Source organism: Callithrix jacchus, chromosome 2, assembly GCF_049354715.1.
Source record: "Callithrix jacchus isolate 240 chromosome 2, calJac240_pri, whole genome shotgun sequence".
Classification (NCBI taxonomy): Eukaryota; Metazoa; Chordata; class Mammalia; order Primates; family Cebidae; genus Callithrix; species Callithrix jacchus.
The window spans coordinates 57,125,248-57,150,242 of record NC_133503.1 but is presented as its reverse complement, the minus strand read 5'-3'; the positions used below and the strand labels follow the sequence as shown (position 1 = coordinate 57,150,242).

At 55.2% G+C, this 24,995-nt stretch overlaps 1 protein-coding gene across 30 annotated transcripts in view; it reads right to left on the bottom strand.

Annotated features, from left to right (window-relative positions):
* The window catches only part of MAD1L1 (mitotic arrest deficient 1 like 1), a 415,821-nt gene that overhangs the window by 76,415 nt on the left and 314,411 nt on the right, over positions 1-24,995 (bottom strand). For all 30 annotated transcript variants that reach the window (XR_013531716.1, XR_013531730.1, XR_013531734.1 and 27 more), the window contains one exon: positions 1,759-1,949. Coding sequence is in view for 27 of the 30 variants with exons in the window: in XM_035289591.3 (XP_035145482.1) it covers positions 1,759-1,949 (191 nt within the window). In the remaining 3 variants the exon portion in view is untranslated. The remainder of the gene's footprint in view (positions 1-1,758; positions 1,950-24,995) is intronic.

The following is a 24,995-nucleotide window of genomic DNA, read 5'->3' as shown; positions in this document are numbered from 1 at the left end:
TCCGCTGGAGTTAGTCTTGTAGTTAGTCTTTGTAAGACCATGGCTTCAACTACAGCACGTGTAAGGATCTGGTGAAAATGCTGCCTCTTAATTTGTAAATGTTGATGTAACAAGTGATGTGTTAAGAGGTGACTGTTCATGATACACCTTTATTAATACCTAATCATCTTCAAAACCCATGGAATTTCTATAATGTATTAAATACCTCTCTGTGAATTATTAAAAGTTTACAGAATTATGCAAAAGCGACGAAGTACATTTCTGATAGCTTAAAGACTTGTGTGTTTGTATTATTCAAAGGTTTGAGAGTTTCACGAGTATAGACATGGATGAACATGATCTGAGGAGCAGGAAATCCAGAAGGAATGCAGAGGAGCCAGCACTGCACCCCATGCAGCACTGGCAAGGGAGACAGGAGAATTTGCAGAAAGAGGAAGAGTCGGGCTAAGGATGACTCCGATGGGCAGTGGCTCGCTGCTGTGAGAGACTGATGGATACATGTAGGCTGCACTGGGTACAGCTTTTTTTTTTTTTTTTTTTTTTTTTTTGAGACGGAGTTTCGCTCTTGGTACCCAGGCTGGAGTGCAATGGCGCAATCTCGGCTCACTGCAAACTCCACCTCCTGGGTTCAGGCAATTCTCCTGCCTCAGCCTCCTGAGTAGCTGGGATTACAGGCACGCGCCACCATGCCCAGCTAATTTTTTGTATTTTTTAGTAGAGACGGGGTTTCACCACGTTGACCAGGATGGCCTCGATCTATTGACCTCGTGATCCACCCGCCTCGGCCTCCCAAAGTGCTGGGATTACAGGCGTGAGCCACCGCGCCCGGCCTGGGTACAGCTTTTATACAAATCAAAGTTGGGTCTCTGTTTCTAGAAAGACACGCAGAGGCTGTAGACTGTGGGCGGGTTAGCCACCCATTCCAGACAAACTGCAGCAGTCTCAGGTAGGGCTGGTCTCTCAGCCTGTCCCCATATCTGACAGCCACCGCCCACTCCACCCTTCCTGAAGCAGCCTTGAGGCCACGCTAGGGCCAAGATGCCACACAAGGCCAATGGCACAATCTTCACAAATGGGAGGTTAGCTCACTAGGGTGGTGATAAGAAGCCTTTGTCGCCCTGGATTTCCTGGTGCTGAAGGTCCATATGGGGCCACCTCCACCCTGATGGTCAACACGGAACACCCCAATTTCTGCTACTGGACCCTGCCCACCCGAGACTCTTCATGCGTACAACCATGGACCTAGCCCAGCTTCACCAGCAAACCAGAAGAGCACCCGCTGGCTTGCAGGACGCAAGTGTGGAGACGCGGTTGGCTCTCCCTTCCTCTTCTAGTCTGTCTCACCTTGCGCTGGTCTCTGGCCTGGCGGCTTGAAAGGTGCCCCCTGCCCGGCCCCACATGGATTTCAGTCTTCCCCAGGCGCTGCTGCCTCTGGACACACCGACACACGCCTGGGGCCCCAACCCTCAGGGAATGAAGCCCAAGTCAGGACAGACAGAGGCCAAGAAAGTCAGGGGAGCGGCTCAGGGCCTTCCTCGCCCAGGGGGTCCAAGGCTGCAAAGCTACGTGGCGTTAGTCCAAGGCTAAGAAGCCTCAGGCGTGACGAGGACAGGCCAACGCATCTCCCTTCCACCCGGCCCACCACACCATTGCCTTCAGACACGAGGCTGCTCCTTTGCCGAGGGCTACAATCAGATCTCCCCATCAGAGGAGACAGGAGAGCCAGAGAGCCAGAGAGCCAGCGAGAGCGGGACCCACCTTGAAGATGAGGCAGTCACCCTGGTGCTCGGCATACAGCGAGGTCAGCCGATACTGGTTCTCTGTGGTGATGTCGATCTGGTAGCCAGTGAGCGTGTAGCAGGCCTTGCGAAACTCCTGGATCTTGGTCTGAAAAACCTCCTTGAGCCGCTGGTTCTTCAGCTCGGCACTCTCCACCTGCTTCCTCAGCTCTGTGGTAGGGAGGGAAGGAGATGGTGAGTGTGGCACCAGGCCAGAGGGGTGGGGACCCAGGAGGAGGCCGAGTGCAGGCAGGAGTGGAGGCTGCCCAGGGATGCAGGCAGCCTGTGCGTCGCACCGGCCAGCCTCCATCTGGAGGCTGAGGAAACCAAAGTGAGGGGTGAGCTGACACAGACTGACACTCTTAACGAAGTTACCGCATTAAGAACAGTAACTGAGGGCCAGACTCCAGAAGCAGCCTGAGCCCTTCCACAGGGACCAGCCCTTGGCTGGCATGACAATGCCTGGAGTCACCCTGCCAGGAAGCCACAGGATCAGGCATGCCTCGGGGGCACCCCTGCCCCAATGCTCCAGCGATTTAGGCAAGAACCCTGAGAGGAGGTGGTGCTGAGGACATGGGTCCTGAAGTGAAGATCTGGGCCACCAAGCTGCCCAGTGATCCTGACCATCCATTCTCAGGCTGCTGTCTGGGTCCTTTCTAGGGTCGGAGGCCTGCCCCACAGAGCCAGCACTCAGAAACAGGGAGGCAGGTGGGAAGTCAGCTGGACCTTCTGTATCCTATTGCCCCAGGGCTTTGACCTGCCAGCTACCTCTTGCGAAACTCCTGGATCTTGGTCTGAAAAACCTCTTGTTTATCAGACCACTTGTGAGATGATACTTGTGAGAGGACAGCTGGCCCCACCCAGGCCCACTGCCCCCCATGCGGCTTTAAGTGACCATTCAGGGCACACCCTGCACCCCGCCCACCAGGATTTACAGCTGCTTGGGGAGGAAATGCTGTGCAGAGCCATCAGGAGGATAACAGCAATGATCATTAATCTCTCACCCGAGAGGCCTTCCAAGTAATTAAGCCTCGATTTATCCCCCCGTTAATTATCAGGACTGGCTCCACTTAGAAGAACACAGAACTGTCCCCTAGGCCGGGTGCTTCCCAGCAGTGCTGTCTGGAGCTGGCTATGGGGAGCCCTGCAGGGGCTTGGGACCGCTCTAGGCGGGGAAGGGAGACACTGGACCCTGTCCTGCAGGCCAGGGGAGCTGGGCCAGCCGTCAGCCTCCCTCCAGTAGGACAAGGGACCAAATCACAGAACTTATGCAAGTGCCCACATCCAGGCATGGGACGGTCAGCTCCCTGGCTGGGCTGAAAAAGGGGACATTCAAGTCAACCATGGCCACATGGCTGGGGAGAAACCAAGGGTTCCAAGCCCATGCAGCACCCGGGGAAGGCTGGTTCTGAGTTAGAGATGAGTCTGAAGGCCCCATGATGGGTGTGGGGTCTCCCAGAGGAGGGTGAGGGATTCAAGTGTGAGTGCCTGCTAGCCAGGTCACAGTGAGTGAGAGAGGGGCTGCCTGGGAGTTCGTGCACAGTGGTCCGAAGAGACGCTTACAGGCCGGTTTAAGGCAGATGGATGCGGTCAGGGTTGTTTCCTGGAGGAGGTAAGCAGGGACAGGAACCAAGTGCAAACAAAAAGCCCTCAAACCTGCAAAGGAAGACGGAGAATGTGGGAGAGGCCATGGTTCCAGCTTGGCTCAGCCTCCCCAACCTGTAACCCCAAACCTATCCCTTCACCCCATCTCCCAGGACCTGTCTACCAGACGGACATCAAAGGCGTTGGCCAGATCGTGTGCCAGAGCCCACCACTGAGAGCTCAGAGCTGCTGGGCGCCCCTGACGGCATGGGCTCAGTCAAGCAGCATGTTCCATGTGTAAGCTCACTCATTGCCTGGCTGTGACAGCTACGAACATGATCTGATCCCCAATCCACACACAAGGACACGGAGGCTCACAGAGATTCACTGCTGGGCTGCAAGAGCAAGGGCGCTGCCTGCCATGGGTTCTGGAAGGAGCAGCAGTGCAGGGCCCATGTTCATGGCATCGGGATGTCAGAGGCTGGGAGGAGATGGGGTCTGTACCACTGGGGGTGTGTCAGCAGGGGAGCCCTGGCACCGGTCCACCTGCAGGACTGCAGCATCCGCACTAGGTTTGGCTCTCGCCCAGACCTGGCCTCCTCCCTCCACTGCCAGCAAAGATAGCCCTATGGGACATTGTTATTCCACAGCTGAGCTCCTCCAGCAGGACAAGGCCAAAGGCCTAGGGCCCGGGGCCCAGGGCCCTTGATGAATCGAGCAATCAGGCAATGAAATCTGAAGGTTAATTGGCAGCAATGACCCCAATATTCTTCCCTGCATCCCTGGGCTGATCCTCTGGAAGACAGGGCCATCGGTAGCAGGGATCCCACACGCAGAAGGAAGAATGCGGAGACCATACTTCAGAGGCCATAGTTTATCCCTAACAGGGCCTGTGCTGCCTTCAATACATCTCAGACGTCCAAAGGGGAAGAATTAGATTTTGGTAATAAATGCAGCCTGACTCTGAAGGAGGAAACAGCCCTGTTTTCTCATAGACCTCAAAGCTGCCTCTGTGCTGCTCACAGACCACAGGAAGCAGTCGGGGCTCCAGGCTGTATGGCCCACCCATGGTGGGTTGGCGTGAGGTCCCAGGGCGAGGAAGGCATTGTGTGGGCCCCTCTCTCAGGGTCAAAACCACCACCCACACAGTTGGGAGAAACGGGGCCCACTGCTCTCTCTCCTAGGGGCCACTCTCTTGCCTGTTGACAGCCAAAACCCAGGGCCCTGGAGGGGAAGTGACTACCTCCATGCCACACAGACCCTTGGAGGGGAAGGGGCCCTGACCCTGGTCTCCTGTCCAGGTAGGGAAGGGTCCATCCTCTAGGAAAGCCTGCCTCGATGGTCGATTCAGCTTGGGGCAGATCAAGCCAGCGTTCTGACTCCCCTTTATCCCTGTAGTTCAGTCGCTTACATAAAGGTGAATGAATAATTCACACAATGGTTTGGATTAAATAAATAAAAGATGGGTTTTCCGCCTTGGAGATGTCATCACTATCTTGTCAGTTGCTCTCACGTGGCCTCCTCTCAAATGAGCCAGGAGCCCGGGCTTCCTCTGGGCTGGATTCTGTGGGCCTGGACGCTGGGCAGGCTCCTCTCAGAGACCCTAGAAGCCTGTGGCAGAGACCCCCCCAGGGTGAGGCAACAGCCCTGTGCCTGACCTAGGCCCTGTGACGGCAGCATGTGGGCTGAGGCAAGGCAGCAGTGGGGCCTGCAGTGCTCCAGGCCCCGGTGCCCCACCCAGCCCGGTCTGCTGTGTGCTCAAGGCCTGCTGAGCTGGGGTGCTCAGGGACGGAGCCCAGCTCTGCAGCCCCGCTCTCTGGGGCGGCCCCACCAAGGCTCTCAGGCCCTCCTCTCTGGCCTCCAGGGCAACCTCAGGCTTAAAGGCAAACTGTAAAGAGGCCCTGAGCCCCTCAGAGCCCTGGCCCAGCCCACCCACAGCCCTGGCTTCCCCCTTTCCTGCCTGGGGATGTTGAACTCTGGCCACACCAACCAGGAGCAACTGCCTAGGAAGCAGCCGCTTCCCTCTGCCTGGATGCATGCCCTCCTTGGGCCCCTCCTCCACACCCCTGGAACCCCTACTCTGGGTAGATCCAGCCCTCTTGGAGGTTCCTGCTATCACCTTGCAGGGATGCAGGGGCACAGTCCTGGTGCTGATGGGCTCTTAGGTCCTCGGTGAGGGGCAGGAGAGGAAGGAGAACAGCAGGTGTTCAAGTGGGAGTCAGAGAGGATGCGGCAGCGGCCACCCATGGCCCAGGTCCTGGGGTGTTCCAGGGGAACAAGGGCATCGACGATGCGGGTGCCTAAACAGCTACCCCCTCACTACCTTAGCCTCACACCTGCCTCCTCCCGGGATGACAGGAGGCAGCTGTGAAAAGGACAGAATAAAAATAAATTGCCCTCCATTATGTAAAGGCTAGCTAGCAAGGAAGAGAGGCTTTACAGCCTGAAAGCCTGGATGTCAGGATAAAGGAGGGTTTATGGCCTTATCTCAAGAGGCCCAGTTCACAGCCTGAAATGTGGAGAACGGTCCTACCTTGGCAGGACAGAAAGAGCTAACACACAGGTACGGCCCATGGGGATGGTGACAGAAATGCTGGGGGGTTCAGGACTTTCAGAAGCAGGGAAAAGGTAACAGTACTTTTCTCTACATCCTCTTTACTCCTTGGAGTGTTATGGGGCATATGCAGACGAGAGCAAGCAGAGATCCTTTGAAAGGTACCAGCGGATCTTAGGAGCATGGCCCCAGGGCACTTCCATCCTTCCCCAGGGGCCTGAGCTATACCCAGGATGAACCAGGCCTGCAGACTACATGAGCCTTAGGGCCCACGGAACCCTCAGGGTGTGGGGGCTCTGGCCTTGCTGCTCATCCTGCAGTGGGAAGAGGCCCCGGCACTCCCCGCTCTGTGGGCCTGGACTCTGTGTCCTTCCTCTGGGACCTGTCCCATGAGTGGAGCCGGCCTAACCCCTATCTGTCCTGAGAGCAGCCTGGCCAACATAGTGAAACCCTGTCTCCACTGAAAACCCAAAAATCTTAGCCAGGTATGGTGGTGGGCACCTGTAATCCCAGCTAGTCAGGAGGCTGAGGCAGGAGAATCGCTTGAGCCTGGAAGGCAGAGGCCACAGTGAGCTGAGATTGCCCCACTGCCCTCCAGCCTGGGCGACTAGAACTCAGTCTTACCGAAAAAAAATAAAAAAGAGCCTGGGCCTCTCTGTTTACCAAGCACCTGCAGGCACTGGGCAGCTCTGCCCTTAGGAGGCCAGCCCTGCACAGCTGAAGCAGCTGGCCCACATGGGAAGACCCCACATGGGGAAGAGATGCCAGCCTGCTGCTTCCATAAGTCCCTGAGCAGCCTCTTCTCAGGCTGGCCTCGGTTCCCTGGGCCAACACTGCTTCTACCACCCTGTTCAGTCCCTGTCCGGGGTGGGAACCCCGGCCATGTAGACAGAGCTCCATGCTCCCACAGCAAGACATGAGCTGAGGCAGGGCTCTCTCCTGGGGCATTCACACACCGCTGGGTGCCCTAGCTTAGCCATCAATGCAGCTGCATCTGGTCCTGGCCTGACCTCATTCCAGCCCTGCCACAGGCCTCTGAGTGCTCACTCCCTTTCCCAGCTGCCTCTCCTGCACCCAGCTTCTCCATGGCTCCAGCCTCTCTTTTGAGAGGCTTCACACACTCTCTCTTTTCCCTGCAGGGTACAGACTGTGGCTCTTACAGAGCTGTTTCAGATGCCTGGGCCTCATGCTCCTTCCCTGTGGTGCACTTGGAGTTCACGGGGGTGGGGCCAGGCCTGTGTGTCACTACCAAACCCACCCTGCACCTGAGAATCTGGAACATGGGAGTGTGCAGTGGGCGTGTGCTGAACATGAAGGTGAGCAAAGCCACCATCCCCCCTACCGCCCTGAGCTCCTGCCCCTGCACAAGACTCACGGTCAGCTGAACCACAAGCAGGCACACACACAGCAGACAGGGGCACACGTGCCTACCACTGAATATCCGTTCACCCCTGAACACCCATGTTCATCCCTGAACATACAACCTTTCTATGGCCTCAGAGGAAAACCCCTTAAGATCAAGGCAGGCTGAAGAGAGGCCTTGCCACTGCCCCGCTCCCAAGCCCCCACTCCTATCCCTGCTGTGGCCACCAGGGTCACTATGAGAGCCGGGGGCCTCCAGGGACTTCAGACTATGAGGGGAGGGTAAGGGCACCCATGGACTCAGAGCTGCTCTCAGCTACTCCAACCTCTACCATGCCCCCATCTCCCCACCACCATCACCTTGCCCCCAGCCTGGACAGGTGCCCCAGTGAGGAGCTGGCCTGGGCCCAGGCCTGCATGGCTGCCACCATGGGCCCCAAGTCCCAGACTCCACCACAACTCTCAGTTTAGGAACTGGAAGCAGCTTTTGAAATTTTCCTTTGGGGACTTGGGGAAGAGCCATTTTTCTTTCTAAATAGTGAACAAAATACAGTTAACCATGTTGGGATTTTCAGGCTTTAAAAACCCCAGGAAAAGGGACTAATATTTCACCATTAAACAAAGCAGCCCCCAAGGCCCAGGCCAAGCCAGGCGGATAATTCTACTTGGCAGATGCTCAGCCCCACCAATGATGCCCTGTGGCTAGGAGGAAGGGAGTGATTCCCAGCTCCACATGTTGGCTGTGTTCATGGACAAGCCACCTCACCTCTCTGAGCCCCCTTGCCTCCCTGGGTGTGGGGTGAGGATGGCAACATCACCTGCCCCCAGGTCTGTAAGACAGTAGAGGTGAAAACCCTCTTGGCATAACATGTTCCTCTTCATAAAACACGGCCCTGTGCTGTCAACAACCACTTGGTCGACTACACATGTCACAGGTGCTCAGCACGGAATCTGAGCGGCAGGCCTAAGTCCAGGTATAGAGTGAGGGGGCAGTCTGGTCTGGGCCACAAGGACACCCAGAAGATCACCCGAGCGTGGTCTGGACTGACTCCAGAGACACAGGGTGACTGCCCTGGTCCCCACAGAGTGTGGCAGAGCCCCCAGAAGGCAGTGCCGGTGGCCCCAGAGCTCAGGAATGTCTGGCCAGGGCCACCCTGCAGGGTGAGAAGAAGGCTCTCAGTGGACTCGGGTGGCCAGGCAGGACGTTCACCCACACACAGTCCCGATGACGGAGTGGGGCCCAGGCACAGCACCTTTCCCAGCTCAAAGGCTAAGATTCCAGCATGACAGGCCTGGCAAATCTGTCGCAGATGCTGCAACCGGAACTGGGTGCCAACTGGCCCGGGACTGCAGCTGCCCCCAACTCTCGTGATCGCACCCTTCAGCAGGTTTCTGAGAGCTGACCTGAGACAGGGAATATCATCTGGAAACCCACACAGCTGAAGACATTTCTACTTCACCTTCGGGGCCGATGGGTAATTTGTCCAGATGCAAAATTCCAAGCTGTATCTACCCCTCCTTCAGTTGTGTGTGTGTGTGTGTGTGTTTTTTTTTTTGAGACACAGTCTCACTCTGTCACCCAGGCTGGAGTGCAGTGGCATGACTGTTGCTCACTGTAGCCCCAACCTCCTGGGCTCAAGCGGTCCTCCCACCTCAGCCTCCCAAGTAGCTGGGGGTCACAGGAGCCCACCACCACATTGGGCTATCATATATTTTTTAGGCCATATATATATTTTTTTCATGTTGCCCGGTTGGTGTTGACCTCTGGGCCTCAAGTGTTCCTCCCACCTTGGCATACCAAAGTGTTGGGATTACAGGTGGGAGCCATGCAGCCAGCCTCTCCTCCAGTGCTGAAGGCATCACCCTCCTGTCTCAAAGGCTCAGCGCTGCTGTGGAGAAGCCTGAAGCCATCCTGACTTCTAGTGTTTTGCAAGTGACTGGTTTTCACTCCCTGGAAGTGGCAAAGAAGTCTTTCTGTTGTCAACATTATGGAGCTCTCCCAAAATGCATTTCTCTCATGACCTCCTCACATGGTCTGGTTCCCCTGTGTCTATTCTCCATCTCTCTCAGCAGCCGTCTCCCTGGTGGCAGCTGGGCACTTGCATGAGCAGCAGCCCCAGAGGGGCCTGCTGGATTGTTCTGGGGAAGCTGCCAGCATCAGCATCTCCAGATCTTCCCTCTGGGACAGGTCTGACAGGTCAGAGATGACTCTCAGACGCTCGGTGCCAGTAAGAACGCAGCCCAGGAGGGAATGTGCCTAGACTCGGAGCAGCCAGACCAGCCTCTGGAGGTGCCTGGCACCTGAGTGGTTACTTGTGGGTGACGCAGGGGCCCCCACATCAGGCCCAGGCCTGACCTCGAAGAGAGACGACTAAGAACCCCCACACGTTGCAGACACAGGAAGCCCATCAAGGTGGCCTCCAGGCCCAGGGGTGGGCAAGCCGCCTGAGTGTCCCAGCAGCGGACACGCTGGGCCCCGGTCCTGCCCAGGCCCAACACTGAGCCTGCTTCCTGGGACTGAATTATTCACGTCTTGAAAACTTCTAAACTATTTCAGTTTTACATTTCTAAATATTTAATAATTAGGCATCAAATATTGATGCAATTTTATTAGCAGCCGTGGGCACAGGGCGTTGCAGTGGTTGTGGCTGTGAGGTTTGTATCTGGGTCCTAGCTGGCTATGCAAGTGACAGTAGGAGGTGGGGACTCACCTACAGGCTGGCCAGGGCCCCCCAGGATGCCACACCATAAGAACCATGCCTCAACATGGCCTGTAGCACCCCACTCGGCTCATCTCAGGGGCTGCCTGACTGCCCCAAATCCAAATTCTGAGACCAGCCTGAATGGCCGGCAGGCAATCAAGGCACCCAGGAACTGGCTTTGGCAATAGGTGGATAGGATGCCACCACCTGCCAGCCAGGGCCTTCTGCTACCCCAGGAAGATGGTTGCTTCAACTCTGCTGGTGCCAGCGGGCCCTTGAGACGCAGTCTCCATGATGAGTCATGAGTTCCCCTGCTAGGCAGAAATGGCATGCTGTGCAACAGTGAGGAGGCACTCACCCTGGAATTACACGCAGAGGAGCCGCTTGCGGGCCCGGCGCCTGGCAGGCGCTGCCTGGGTGCGCTCTGTGCAGCTCTCAAACAGGGCACCTCTGTGTGATTAACGACTCACTCCAGCAAGCAGCTTGTCACCTTGCAGAAAAATGATGTGAAAAGACACCAGCAATTACAGCCCACGAGATTATGGAGCGGCGGGAGAGTCCCGGGGTGACAGGCGGGTATGGAGATCATATTTGGAGAAGACTCCTCCCCCACCACCGAGAACACAGCAGCTGAACCCCAAGGGACAGCCCCCCAGGCACCAGGCTCAACAGCCCCCATGGGGCCCTTTGGTAGCAGAAGCCCAATGGCGCCTTTGCAAAGGAGGGACAGTGGCCCTGTGTCTGTGATCCTCGGGTCACCATGCCTATGTGGGTGATGTGGCACTTGTTGGATGGACATGGAGACGCCACAGGTGGCCAGGATCCAGCTCCATAGCCTCTGGCCAGCAGCACATGAGCAACCCCAGCACCAGGGCTACAGGGAGGGCTGGTCCGATGTGCCAGCACTGTTATCGGGACCCCCAAACACCCACCAGCCTCGGGGTCAAAGCTGGTCCCCATGCGGAGCACTGCCCTGGGGGCTGAGCAGGTGCCTCCATTGGTCACTCAGGCTTTAGTTCAGAAACGCCTCCCCGGGCCACACCACCCGGGGTCTTCTGAGCACCCCATGTTCACCTTCTCCCTAGGGCTCACAAGCATCTGGGTTCACATGTCTGCCTGTGTCTTGGCCTCTGCTTCACCAGAAACACGTTCCTCAGGTGAGGCCCTGCTTGGGCTTTGAGTAGGTGCCTGTCCAGGGCAGGAACACCCAGCCTCTATACATCTACCCTGGCCTGGCCCGGCTCTGCCCCTGGGGAGTATGGCTGCCTCTGTCCCCACCTTCTTGACTGGGAAACTGACAATGAGAAAGCGGGGAGAGGCCTCCCTGTGGCCCTGGTCTGGTGGGACGTGGGCTCCAGCATGGAGATGTGGGGCCACAGGGCCTCTCTCCTGACCTAATCCTGCACCCATCCCCTACCCGTGGGCCCTGGTATGGCCTGGCCTGGGCGCATCAGTCCTTACAAGTAGCCTCAGTTGCCTGAGCCCACAGCCCTGATAAGCCGTGAGGTCTCATAACTGCAAGTGTGCCCCATGTCCTAACTGCCACTCCCACAGTTCCCATTCCTGTGCAGCCGCCTCTCCATCCATCCCCCGCACCCCTTGAGCCAGAAAATTTGGGTCACCTTGAGACTTTCTGGACTTGGCACTCAACACATCGCTGGGTACCAGGTTTCAACAGTCTGTCCTCACCAACCTCTGTCCCTCACCAACCCTCACGCATTCCCTGAACCACCTCTGCTCGGGGTCTTTCTTTGCTAAAGTCCAAATTCTATTTCCTGTCACCCTCCTCTCCCTCCTCCTCCTCCTCAGGCCCCAGGGGTCCTTCTTTTGAGGCAGAGCCTGGCTTCGGAAGGAAGCACTTCTGCTAGGTGCAGCCACTTGTATGCACCACAGGCATCCTGCCATCAGCCACTACAAGTCCACAGTCTTCCCAGACACCCAGGCACACTCAGAATGTGCGGTCCTCATTTCTGCTGCCACACATGGTGGGCACGTTTGCCTTCTACCAGGGAATGATGTTCACCAGTGTACTTCTACAAGACCAGGCTCCAGGGTCACCTCCAGATGAGACCCCTCTTGGCGTCTCATCCCTCTCCCCTGGACTGGGCCTGTACCTCTGGTGCAAGCACACACCTTTCCAGCTGCGGCCACCTGTACAGGGCTACCTCCCTCACCATGTGAGCTGCCTGAAGGCAGGGGCTGGCCCTCTATGCAATGGGGGCTAGGAGGCGGCAGCTGCAGGGCAGAAGTGGCAGAAGTGGGCTGGGTTCCACATCCCCTCGGATACTTGACTCCACACCTACCCCCATGATGCCAGGGCTGCTGCTGTAGCTCTGGAAGGTAAAGCCTTTAGCCTCAGAGAGCCTCCCTTGATGGTTCCTGCTCCCTTTGCTCTCTTCTCCAGGCTGGGCTGACGGGAGCCACGGCCAAACCCGGAAGTCTGCAGGAGCACAGAGAGCTGTTGGGAGAGTTTCATTCTGACCCAAAATCCTAAAGGGGGGGAATGGGGGTGGCAGGGTTCCAGATGGCAGGAAGGGCCCTGTGTGTGGGTGCAGACCCAGCACTAGCCAGCTCCACGTGCATTAGCTATGGAAATGGCATGGCCAGCCCTGTCGACTGGACGAAGGATGGCCGGTCTGAGAGATGGACAGTAAACAGGGACATGCCTTGGCTCAAAAGGAAAGGTGTACCCCCTTTTCAGGGAACATGAGAGCTGAAAAAATCCGATGAAAGAAATTGGCTGAGGTCAGAGGTGACTCCTCCTGTTAGGATGAGGTGAGGCAGGCGGCAGGCACAGGCACCAGGAGAGACGAGAATAGGAGGCCACTGCAGAGGCCGCAGGCCTGTGAGGAGACACCAGCCCACAGGGGGCAAGGAGCGTCCATCCTCTTTCGGCTCCTTGTGGCACTGGCAGGGCTACGGTCCCTGCAGCTGATGCATCAGTGCCACCAGGACCCTGTGCTCCCTGTCCCTGCACTGGCAGATGCAGGCAGGTGACAGGGTGGGGGAATGGTCTTTGTAGCACTTCCCTCTCATTGCCTCCAGTAAGACTGAGCCTCACAGGCTCATGGCCAGGGCCCCTGTGCACGCGGGGAGCCCATCACACATGCACCTTCCAGAGCCAGAAACACTCCAGAGGGAACAGTACACCACAGCGACATCACAGCAGAGCCAAGATGCGACCACAGAACACGGCCGCCTCATCTGTTTCCGGAAGCCTCCTTCCAAGAACATGCCCAGTAGCTGGCCCGTGAAGGGAGGCCTGGGGTGGTGGCTGTGGTGAGGTCCCAGGATATGTCGGGCGGGGTAGCACAGGCTCCGGCCACTTTGCATGCCACAGGCATTATTAATTTCCCACAGAGGCTGGCAGAACCTCAGCTCCCCGGCAGGCGAGCCCCTTTGAGAAGAGGGAAGCCTTTCCAGAGCTCATCTTTTATTGACTGGGTCATTTTCAAGTCAATCTGTCTGCTTTTGGCAAGACAAGAGTTTTAAATCTCCTGTCTCTTTTCCCTTTTTCAGATGTGGCAGTCTATGAAAACCTGCTCATGTATGCAGCAAGGCCTCAGATTCAAGACGTAATGAACTCTTCAGATAGCAGGAGACTCAGGAAGAGGATATGGAACTGCTCCAGTAATTGGAGCAGCCAGGGAGAAGGCTCTGGAAGGAGCAGGGCAAGCAGCAGGGATCAGGGTTGGGTGGACGCAGGGACCCCTGAGTGCTGAGGACCCAAGAGCATTGGGAGCACATCCTCCCAGAGGAGGGGCTCTGGGGTGGGGTCGGGGACCCATCAAGGCAGACAGGCTCTGCGTGAAGAGGAATCCGTGCAGTACATGTCCAGCCTAGAGAAGGGAGTGAAGGGAGTGGGAACCGTCAGGGGAGGCTCTCTGAGGCTAAAGGCTTTACCTTCCAGGATCTACAGCAACAGCCCTGGCAACATGGGGGTTGGTGGGGAGTCAGCAACCCGGGACCTAATAGGAGCTCTGACTCTAGGGCGCAGGGGAAGGAGAGCCCTCAGCTGACACCACAAGAGTTTTATGATTTACACCTGCTAGGTGAGGAGGGCGAGCAGCCCCCAATGGCCTCTCCCCTAGGACAAAGCTGAGGCTGAGAGGGAAGCCGCTGCTCGAGGACACAGTGGAGCAGCTGGGGCTGCAGTGCAGGCTGTCTGGGTTCTGCAGGGAGTAGAGGGGGTGCTCCCTGACTGCCTCCACCACATGGGCCAGACATGCGGCCGAGCTGGCTCTTCCCAGCCCCCACCTGGCCAGTGCTCACCTGGAGGCCTCAGCACCTGGGGGTCAGAGAGAAGAGATGACACTGTGATGGGCGGCGGGAGACCAGACACATGCCAGGAGGTGATGGCCACCCCTGGTCCCCAGGACCACGCATGGAAGGGGAGTCTGCAGATGTGTCCAGGGCAGGGATGGTTAAGACGGCAGATGTTCCTGCATTATCCTGGTGGCCCGCTACAATCACACAAGTCTTCACACGTCAGAAAGGGAGGCAGGAGAGTCAGCTAGAGATCTGAAGATGTGAGCTCTGGCTCTGAGGATGGAGGAAAGCCTGTGTGCCAAGGCACATGGGTGCCTCCAGGAGCCAGAAAAGGCAGGATGTGGATTTTCCCCAGAACCTCTGAAACAAACCAGCCCTGATGACCCCTGGCCTTTAGCCCAGGGAGACGTATGACCTCCAGAACCATAAGATCACATCGTGTTGAGTTTTTGGTTTGTTGTTTTTCGAGACAATGTCTTGCTCTGTTGTGCAGGGTAGAGAAGAGTGGTGCAATCACAGCTCACTGTAGCCTCAGACTTCCATGCTCAATCATCCTGCCCCAGCTTCCAGAGCAGCTGGGGCTATAGGCACATGCTATCACACCCATCAGATTTTTTTTTGTTTTAGAAACGGGGTCTCGCTATGCTGCCCAGGCTGGTCTCAAACTCAGCGTCAGGCAATCCCCCGCACCTGGGCCTCCCAAAGCATGTAATGACAGGCATGAGTGCCATACCAGCCATGCTGTGTTAAGTAACTCAGTCAGTGCTGGTGTGTTGTGGCAGCAACAGGAGCCTCATGCAGTGGTATCTAAAGCTAGTGTGGGCCTCTGGTATTCCAGAGCTGAGCCCTCCCTGCTGGGCCACAGAGCAGCGGGGACTGGGATCTTACTGGGAGTGGCCCTAGGACCAGGGTCCTCAGAAACACTGCTCAGCTCTTCATTCACTCAACAGGTACATTTGGAGAGGTACTGGGTGCCTGGCATCACCCCAAGCCCTGAGGACACAGTGTGCATGGACAGATGAAGCTCCAGCCCTAAAGGAAGTTGCCTTTCAACTAGGGAGACAGATCAAAAATAATCGAAGTGCAACAGAAGCACCTCAGGGCAGAAGTGCTAGAGAAACACAGCAAGGAGGAGCGGGAAGCCTGGAGGGGAAGGGCTGCAGTTTGAAAAGGTGTCTTGGCAGCACCTCGCTGTGATGGAAGGAGGAGACCCAGGGCAGACTCAGGAGAAAAGCCATGCGCTTCCTGGGACAGAAAGCTGCAGGGTCAGGAAACGGTGTATGCAGAGGTGCCGAGGCAGGAGGTGCTGAGGACGGTCAGGGGCAGCGAGGAGGGCCCTAGCAGGCCGACACATCACGTTCGTGGAACAGTCTTCCAAGGCAGGCTGGAGGACACAGGCTATCTGGATCTAAGTCTTACAGTTAGGGAAGTACCAATGGCAGGCTGCGTGGGACTGCACCAGGGACAAGTGGATGCATTGCCGGCAGAGAAGATGGCCCAGACCAAAATATTCAGCATCAGGGGCTTCTCAAAAAACGAGTGAAAGCAATTCCATGGGGAAAGAAAGGTCTTTTCAACGGACAGGGTCAGAACAACCCAATGTCTACATGGGCAGTGAGATGTGGACCCCTCCTCACTCCACATACAGAACCAGTGGGATGAGGGTCTTAGTCTAAGGGTGAAAGCTTCTGGAGAAAAGAGGCAATTGCAACACTGGGGTCAGCAAGGAATTCTCAGGACAAAGCACTACCATGGAAGGAAAAAGTGACACATTAGACTTCATCAAGATTTAGAACTGCTTATCAAAAGAAGGCATTAAGAAAATGATTAGTGTCAGGTCTCCATATGCAAGCCTGGAGCCTGAAAGTCTGAAGTCCTGCCTGCCTTCACCCCCCACTCCCCCATTATCCATGATTGCCCAGCGCACATAAGCTTCCCCTCACCCCACCCTGTCATCTTAACTGTTATTATGATAATGTGACTACTCCTCATCCCACCCTACCATCTTAACTACTCTTACCCCACCTGCCATAGTAACTGAACTTATGGTAATGTATACTCCTTGCCCCTACCCCTATCACTGTAACTGATCTTCCTCTGTAACTTTCCACTGCCCATCTCAAACCTATAAAACCAAAACTCCTATCCCACTGTCCTTTGCTAACGCCCTTTTCAGCCTTAGCCCACCTGCACCCAGGTGAATAAACAGCCATGTTGCTCACACAAAGCCTGTTTGGGGGGGGGTCTCTTCATTCAAAGCATGCGTTTTTAACAATTAGAAGACAATTCAGTCAAAAATAGGCCGGAATTTAAGTAGGTGTTTGGCCAAAGAAGACCTATGAGTGGCTAACAAGCCATGACAGTGCTCAGAAAGACAAGACACTGCCCAGGCCGGGAGGGTGGGGGGCCCCAGGACCCTCACGCGGGGCATGCAACGGGTGAAGCCACCTCAGAAACCATAAGGCAGCTCCTCTCAGCATCCAGCAGAAATGCACCCTGGAACCTGGACATTCTCTTTTGCCTGGAGAAATGAAAACTGCATCCACACAAACACTTGCACCCAAACTTCCACAACAACATGATTCACTACAGCTGAAAAGTGGAACCACCTAGACATCCCTCTGTTGAGGAATGGATGAGTGAAATGTGGTCCATCCGTACAAGGCAGCATGCTGGGCAGTATAAAGAGAAGAGCGTGACACACACCACAGCATGGGGTCCCCGGACACACCCAGTTAGACACTGCATGGGGGAGATGCCCAGGAGACACACCTGGTGAGACACGGTGGTGGGTGGGTGGGTGGGAGACACACCCAGTTAGACATGGCATAGGGGGGTGCCCAGGAAACATGCCTGGTAAGACATGGCTGGGTGGGGGATGGGAGACATACCCAGTGAGATAGAGCCCAGGGGCGGGGGGCCTAGGAGACACGCCCAGTAAGACAAAGCACAGGGGGCCCCAAGAGACATGCCTGGCAGAGGGCAAGCCCTTGAGGAAGGGATTCTACTAAGATGGCCCCTCGGACCACGCATACCCTCCAGGGACCTGTAGGGGAGCTGGCAGCTGCCCAGGCCAGGCCGGTGGGCGTCAGGGGGTGGTCACTGGCAGGTGGTATCTTGTACCCTCCCTGAAGCTCCCCTCTCTCACTCACAGAAGGGACAGCAGTTCCGATCCCACGGTGGGGGCCAGGCTGGGGTCCCAGGAGCTCCGCTGCACGAACAGTCAGAGCACACTATTTGCCTACCAGGTAGGACCCTCAAGCATCTCCTGAGCCAGCAAGAACCCAGTAGGCTACGCTGGGGCTGGTGGAGGATGAAGCTTCTCTGGTGTCCACCAGTCATCACAGCATCTCTCACAAGAATGGGCTTTGCTCCCTGCTGCAGCTTTCCTCCTGCCCTTCTGGGACGAGGATGCCCACAGACTGCCTCAGGGCAGAGGCAGGTTGGCTCCCCTCCCTGGAACAGGCACCCAGTTCCCTCCACCCACATGCCCCCAATGCATGGCATCCAGGCGGTGCTCAGAACACACGCAGGGTTCAGCAAGGGAGCTGTGGCATGGAGCCACCCGCCCTGCACCACCAGTACATGGGCCTCTGCTCAGCTGCCCACCAAGCATGCAGACCACCCAGCCCTGCCCACATGTGCTCTGCTCAAAGAAGCCTCATGACGGCCTGGGGTCCAGAGGTAAGGACACAGGGCAGAGGCCAAGACAGGGCTTGGTGCCCACCCCAGGTAAAGGGTGTGCCTCCCCTCCAGACAGCCAGAGCTCCCAGCATCGCCTGGCCCAAGCTCAGGGGAAGCTCATGTTGGCTGCGTCAGGCTCTGAAGAGCTCCACTTCAATCAGTTTTCAATGCAACTGTGAAGATATCCCTAATTGGGTACTTGGCTTGAGTTACTAGCAAAGTTTACAGACATGCCAGAAAGAAAGAGGAGAGGAGAAGGGAGTTGCAGCACAAGGGAGCTGCTTGCTAGGGCTGGGGATCACAAGCGGGCTCCTTAGCAGTCCCTATGGCCTGCTGCCTGGGGCACTGACTGTGTGGCTGCACCCAGCCAGGACAGGGAAGGCATCCTGGGCACTTCTGCCAGATGCAGCAGGCGGGGCCATTGGCTGTGCCAGGAACACTCTTACCCATCGCCGGTTCCACAGGACAACAAAGCCTCAGAGCATCGGAGAGAAGGGCTAGCAGGGATGGTCGGTGGCCCTAACTGCTGGAGCTCAGGCCTGGACTGCATCAGGCCCCGCTGTGGTTCAGTCTTCAGCCCAGAGCCCAGCAGACTAGATGGGGGGTTGGGGAGAGGCCCAGGCAGTGCTGTGTCCCCACGACCTGAATTCTGGGCCCACCCATCACACTCCACTGCACAGACCAGCGCCTCCACCTCTGCCTGGTCCACAGCCAGCACCCAGCTCAGCCTGTGCCATACCCTGCTCCACTCTGCAGCCAGGCTACCTTTCAAATTGAGAGGATGCCTCCATGGCTCTGTGTGACCCTCAGGATAGAGCCCAGAATTCCCACAGTGGCCCAGTGGGGACCGCCCCAGCCTGATCACTGCCCCCACTGCAGTGAGGCCCACCTGTGTTCCAGCCCTGGGACCCCAGTCCCAGCGAAGACCCCTCCCCACACCTCTGCTGACTTGTTGGTGCTCCAGAACCTGTCTCTAGGAATTCTCCCATGGCTCTGTCTTGGGGACCCCTGAGCACATTTCCAACATTCAACCGCACTCATGCACTGGGGATGGTGCTTCAGCCCTCTGCCTGGGGGCACCAAGGCCGGGCCCAGAGTATGGGGGCACCCAGTCCAGGGAGAATCTTTACAGGTAGCTGGGTGGGTGTGCCTGGCACAGCAGGTGGTACCCATCCCCTGCCCCACTCACCTGCAAACCCTGTGATTAAATCACATGATTTCTTTATAACTCTAATTACACACCTAATTAATGGTGCTGCCCTTTCATATAACATCAAGAACAAACAAACAGCATGGAGAGAAGGGCCTAGGGTGTGGTAACTGCTGTGCTGGATACAGCCAGCCTTCAGCAAAGCCATTGTGCCCTGAGGCCACTGCCCCAGCTGGGCCCACCAGAGGAGACCACAGTTCCTGGTCCCAGGGCGACTGGTGCTGTGGCTACTCCTGGCTCCAGCTCCCCACCCTCCCCTCTCTACAGGGCACCTCTGAGCACAGAGGGTGAGAGCACATGGCAGGGCAGGGGCGCTGATACTTCCAACACCCATTCTGTCTCTGGGTCACCCCAGGCCCCGGTGGCTCTTGCCACCAGGGCAGTTCTCTTGGGCTCAGGCTGCCGTGACCTGGCCTCTCCCCAGCAAGAACAGGGACCTCCTCCATTGTTCACTCCAGGGAGTCTGCAGAGATCATCCGCTTGCCAGTCTCACCCTCAATGCCGGGACAGATGCTTACAATTGCCCCAGGACCTGGGCAGGTGGTCCATTTCTCAGATGGGGAAGCTGAGATGCAGAGAAAAGGGCCCCACCCAGACCCCCAATTATGATGGCGTGGAGCAGGACTTCTGTCCAAGCCCTCTGACCTCCGGCTATTGGGTGGCCCAACACGGCTGCACTGGCCTCCGATGCCCATACCAGTGTGCTGGAGCCAGGAACACCCTCAGCTTGCAAGGTCTTCTCTGCCTTCTCTCCCTGACCTGGTGCATGGAGTCCAGGAGCCTGGCATTGAAGGCAGAGCTGAAAGCCAAGCCTGCAGTCCTCACTGGAGAACTACTGCACAAAGGGAGGATCCATGGCCAACGGGCTCATTGATAGCCACTTTTGTTTCTCTGCCCACGAGCCTGGCTCAGCTTCTACCAAATGGACTCCTGCACAGACCCATGCCAAGGGGCTTGGGTCACAACAACCATCATCGCCATCACCACCATGCTAAGTACACATTGTGAGCCAGCAGTGCCTATGCTATAAACACACCCTTCACAATGACTATGGCTGGAGTGAGCCACATCTCACAGCTGTGAGAGCTGAACCCAAGGTCACACAGCTGCTGGTGCAGTGCTGGGGCCCCAGAAGGGCCCAAAGCCCAAGTCCAGAACAGCTGACAGAATGTGGCAGCCTGTCCTCCATCAGCTCAGGAGCAACCTTGCTTTGGAAACCAAATTTAACTTCCATCAACAAAAAGAAACTGGAGATGACCCTGGGGAGGAAGCTGAAGTTGCAAAGGGCCCAGGGTGGGAATAAGGTGTCAGCCTTACTCTACCCCCTCCTCCGCCCACCCAATGCTTATTGAAAGCCAGCTCCAGTGACACAGAGGTCCCCAAGAGGGCACACAGTGGGGCTGCAGCAGCACTAGGAGACAGCAGCCCCTGGAGTCAGGAGCCGAGGAGGTATGGACCCAGCCTCCCTGTCCTTCTGTAGGACATGAGTGCTCCTGGGTCTCTGGCTTGCCCCAAACCCTGCAGCTCTTGGGACTTGCCCCTGTCACTGGGTGAACCAACTCCCTGTAACAAGTGTCTCCATGTGTGCACGTGCGTGCATGTGCATGTGCATGTGCACGTGTACACACATTCTACAGGTTTCGTGTTTTGGGGGAACCCTGACCAGTAAGTTTGCCCAGGGGCTATGCTGTCTGCAGGTGGAGTAGTGGCACTGGGGGAGACCAGGACACCGAGGTGGCCTCACACCGTGGTGTAAACCCAGGAATTCCTCAGGGACACTGAGGGAGTGGTTAAAACAGGAAGACCCGCCGCACGTTTTCAGTCATGAGAGCTAGGGGAACCCGTCGAGTGGAGTTGGGGGAGAAGGAGGGTATGGTGTAGGGTGGGCGGGGAGGAAGGGAGTCTGGGAAGTGATATAGAGACACAGCCAGACGGAGGGAGTAAGACTTCACGTTCCACAGCAGAGTGGGGGTGGACTACAGTTAGCCATGTGTGCTGTCTACCTCAAAATAGTGAGAAAAGGGGACAGGAGGTCTTCCCTACACTTAGAAACAACCAGTCCACGAGGTGGCAGACACCCCAAATAACCCGACAAGACCACTGCCCAACCTTACTCACACCCCATAATGATGCACGAATGCTATATATCCATTTAAAAACCTAGAGAAGAAAAACGCTAATCTTCATTGACTGAACAAAAGATTCATGGGACATCCGATCCAGACAGAAGGGTGCAAACTCACATTCCCTGCTTGTCCCGTGAAGCTGGGCTCTGAGGCCCAGAGACGACGCCATAGGCACCTAAAGAGAGGTCGGGGAGGTGGAAAGAGGGTGGAGGGGTAGCCTGGAGACAGCGGCAGGACTCAGGACCCCAGCCCAGCAGAAGGCAGCCCAGGTGGCACACTCCTGCCTGAACTGGAGCCTTCAAAGGGAACGCCAATGTGTTGCTTGTCTGGGAGGTGGTCTGGTAAGGGAGGCGGGTCTGAGGCACCCTTCCCTGCTCAGACACAGATGTTGGAAAGCCAAAAATTCTTTTACCAGATTAATCTATAATTTCAAAATAAATAAATAAAACCTCAATGCCTTTTTCTTGAACTTGACAAAGCAATTCTTTTTTTTTTTGAGATGGTTTCACTCTGCTGCCCAGGCTGGAAGTGCAGTGGTATGATCTTGGCTCACTGCAACCTCCACCTCACAGGTTCAAGTGATTCTCCTGCTTCAGGCTCTACAGTCCCTGAAGCTGGGACTACAGATGCCTCCCACCATGCCTGGTGTTTTGTGTTTTTAGTAGAGACAGGGTTTCACCATGTTGGCCAGGCTGGTCTTGAACTCCAGACCTCAAATGATCCACCGGCCTCAACCTCCCAGGGAGCTGGGACTACAGGCATGAGCCACCATGCCCAGCCATGACAAAGTAATTCCAAAATTAACTCAGAATAATAAACAAATAACTTTTAAGTAAAAAAAAAAAAAAAAAAAAAAAGACTAATGCCCTATTCTACCCTAAATATAAAAACATATTTTAAAGTTATAACTAACGATAAAACAGTCCTGACAAATGAAATAAAAAGAAACAAAATATCTGAACACAGACCTGATTTTGCATATGGTCTAATAAAGATGAAGGCATAAATCGTGGAGAAGGGAGGGTTCTGTGATAAATGGCTCCAGGGCAATCGTTTAGTAATCTGGAAGAAAGATCAATTTAGATTCTGACCTTATACCATACACCAAAATAAGTGCCACCCGTAGATTAAATTTTTAAATATAAAAATAAGCTCAAAGAACCCAGAAGAAAATAGAATGATTGATCAAATCACTGAAGAACTTTCTAAGCTGAAAAGCAATGGAATTAACAGATAAGAAAGGAGATGAGGGGGTTTGGGTTGTGGGAAAAATGAAGAAACCCACTTAGCCCTGTTTTTCCCTGAGGCAGCTCTGACCCTGGAGTTTGGCCAGCAGCAGACAACAGACCCCGGAGAGCTGAGATCAGAACCCAGAACCGCTAGGGTCACCAGCCGAGTGTCACCATGAATGCTATCGGGCTATGTCAAACGCATTTGCCCCATCCACTGGTTTGGCAGTGTAATTTTTCCTTTTGGTGCACTGGCATGACGGACTGCACCAGCTAATACTCAACACCGACCCAGTGTTGCACTCTCAGTAAACATAACTTAGCTTGGCAGGTTTCCTCAGTTTTGTCATGGTTTTGAAGTTGGGGTAAATGCTTGCTTCATGGAGTATGTCAGAAGGGGCTCCTTCTCCTGTTTTCTTGGGGAGCTTCGGAGAATTGGCGCTGAGTTTTCTTGAAGTGTTTGGTGAAACTCACCAGAAAACCATCTGTGCCTGGTGATATACTTTTCTGGAAGCTTTCTGACTGTGGATTCAGTTATTTAATGGGTCTAGGATTATTGAGATGATCTATTTCATACTGTGTGAGTTCTGCAGTCTGTGGCTGAAGCTTGCTGGAGTTTTCTCTCACTGATTGGGTGTTTGTCCTGGTGCTACCCAGCCTGGACTTGGGGACCCCTACAACCTGGGAGTAAGCAAGAGATGCAGACGGCTGGTCAAGAGAAGCCTGAGAAGCAGAGGGAGAAATTCTGTTTCTCAGTTTCCATCCTCTTCCACCCTGTCACCATCCCCTTCCACCCTGTCTCCATCCCCTTCTCACCCTGTCTCCATCCCCTTCCACCCTGTCTCCATCCCCTTCCACCCTGTCTTCATCCCCTTCCCACCCTGTCTCCAACCCCTTCCACCCTGTCTCCATCCCCTTCCCACCCTGTCTCCATCCCCTTCCACCCTGTCTCCATCCCCTTCTCACCCTGTCTCCATCCCCTTCCACCCTGTCTCCATCCCCTTCCACCCTGTCTCCATCTGCTTCCCACCCTGTCTCCATCCCCTTCCCACCATGTCTCCATCCTCTTCCACCCTATCTCCACCCACTTCCACCCTGTCTCTATCCCCTTCCCACCCTGTCTCCATCCTCTTCCACCCTGGCACCCGGGAAATCCTGCGGAGGTACAGTCACAGCTGGATGGATGCTGAGAACCCAAGAGTGGGCTCTTCCGCCTGCCCCCCTGGCCAGAGTGGGTAGGGCATGTCTTGCAGCTGTTCCTCTCTGGGCTATAGCTGGCACTGGCTGTGAAGGCAGCTGTGGCCAACTGCATAGCACACTGGGTAAGCCTTGCCCATTCTGTAGCCAGAGGGCAGTGAAGGGAGCCCTGGGTCACCTGGGAAGTGCTGGCTGCTCACAGAGTAGCTCTGGAAGGTGGTCTCTGAGCTGAGCATGGGGCTCTGACCATAATCAGCACCACGCTGGTGTGAGAGCTGCAGTCTGAGCTAGAACATTGCCAGCAACCAGCCAGGACTGCAGAGGGCATAAGGTTAATTGGCCTGGGAAACTCAGTGAAGACCTTGAAATGGAGCTGGCATCAGGAAATGCTGAAACCAACAGAAATTCATTCTTCAGAGATATTAAGAAAGACCTAGACTCTCAAGATAGTCAAAGCATCCAGAATTCAATCTAAAATTAAGCCGCATGAAAAGAACTGGGAAAACAAACCTGCCAGGAAAAACACGACCAACAGGCGCCAAGCCAAGGATGACAGAGATGCTGGAATGATCAAGTGAGACTTTAAAGATGCTCCAAGAAGTAAGTGATTGGAAAACACAGATTTAACTTTTCACAGTATCTTAGAAATGATATTGTACCACAAAGCTGGGTGTAGAAATCACATCACTGGGTTGATTTTTAAAGAGCTGGGAGAAAAGAGCCATCCACCCAGAACTCCATATCCAGCAATGGCATCCTTCAGTAACAAGGTGGGGTGAGGACACTGCTGGGCAAGTGAACGCTAAGAGCTGACTCTAAAGAAGTCCCAAAGGAAGTTCTGCCAAACAGGAAATGATCCCAGGGGAATCTGGGAACTTCAGGAAAAAAGGAAGAACATTTTTTTATCCAGGCAAAACCAAAAACTTCTTTTTGCCTCTGACGTTTTTTAAAATAGGCATGATAGTGAAAAGCAAGAATCGTAATACTTCTTGGTGGGGTTTTCAACACATATGGAGTAAGTACATATGACTGCTACAACATAAAGGGAGGCAATGAGAAGCCCACATTGTGAGAAGATCCTGACATTTTCACCTGAAGTGATACAACATTAATTATAAGTGCACTGTGATATATGAAGCATGCATACTGGTCATGCACAGAAAAATCACTTTAAAAGTATAAAAATGATATAATAACGACATAGGCACATCAAAATGGAGTACTAAAAAAGGCCAAATAATCTGAAATAGGTAGGAATAAAAAATGGAGGACAAACAGAAAACTAAGCATAAAATTGTGT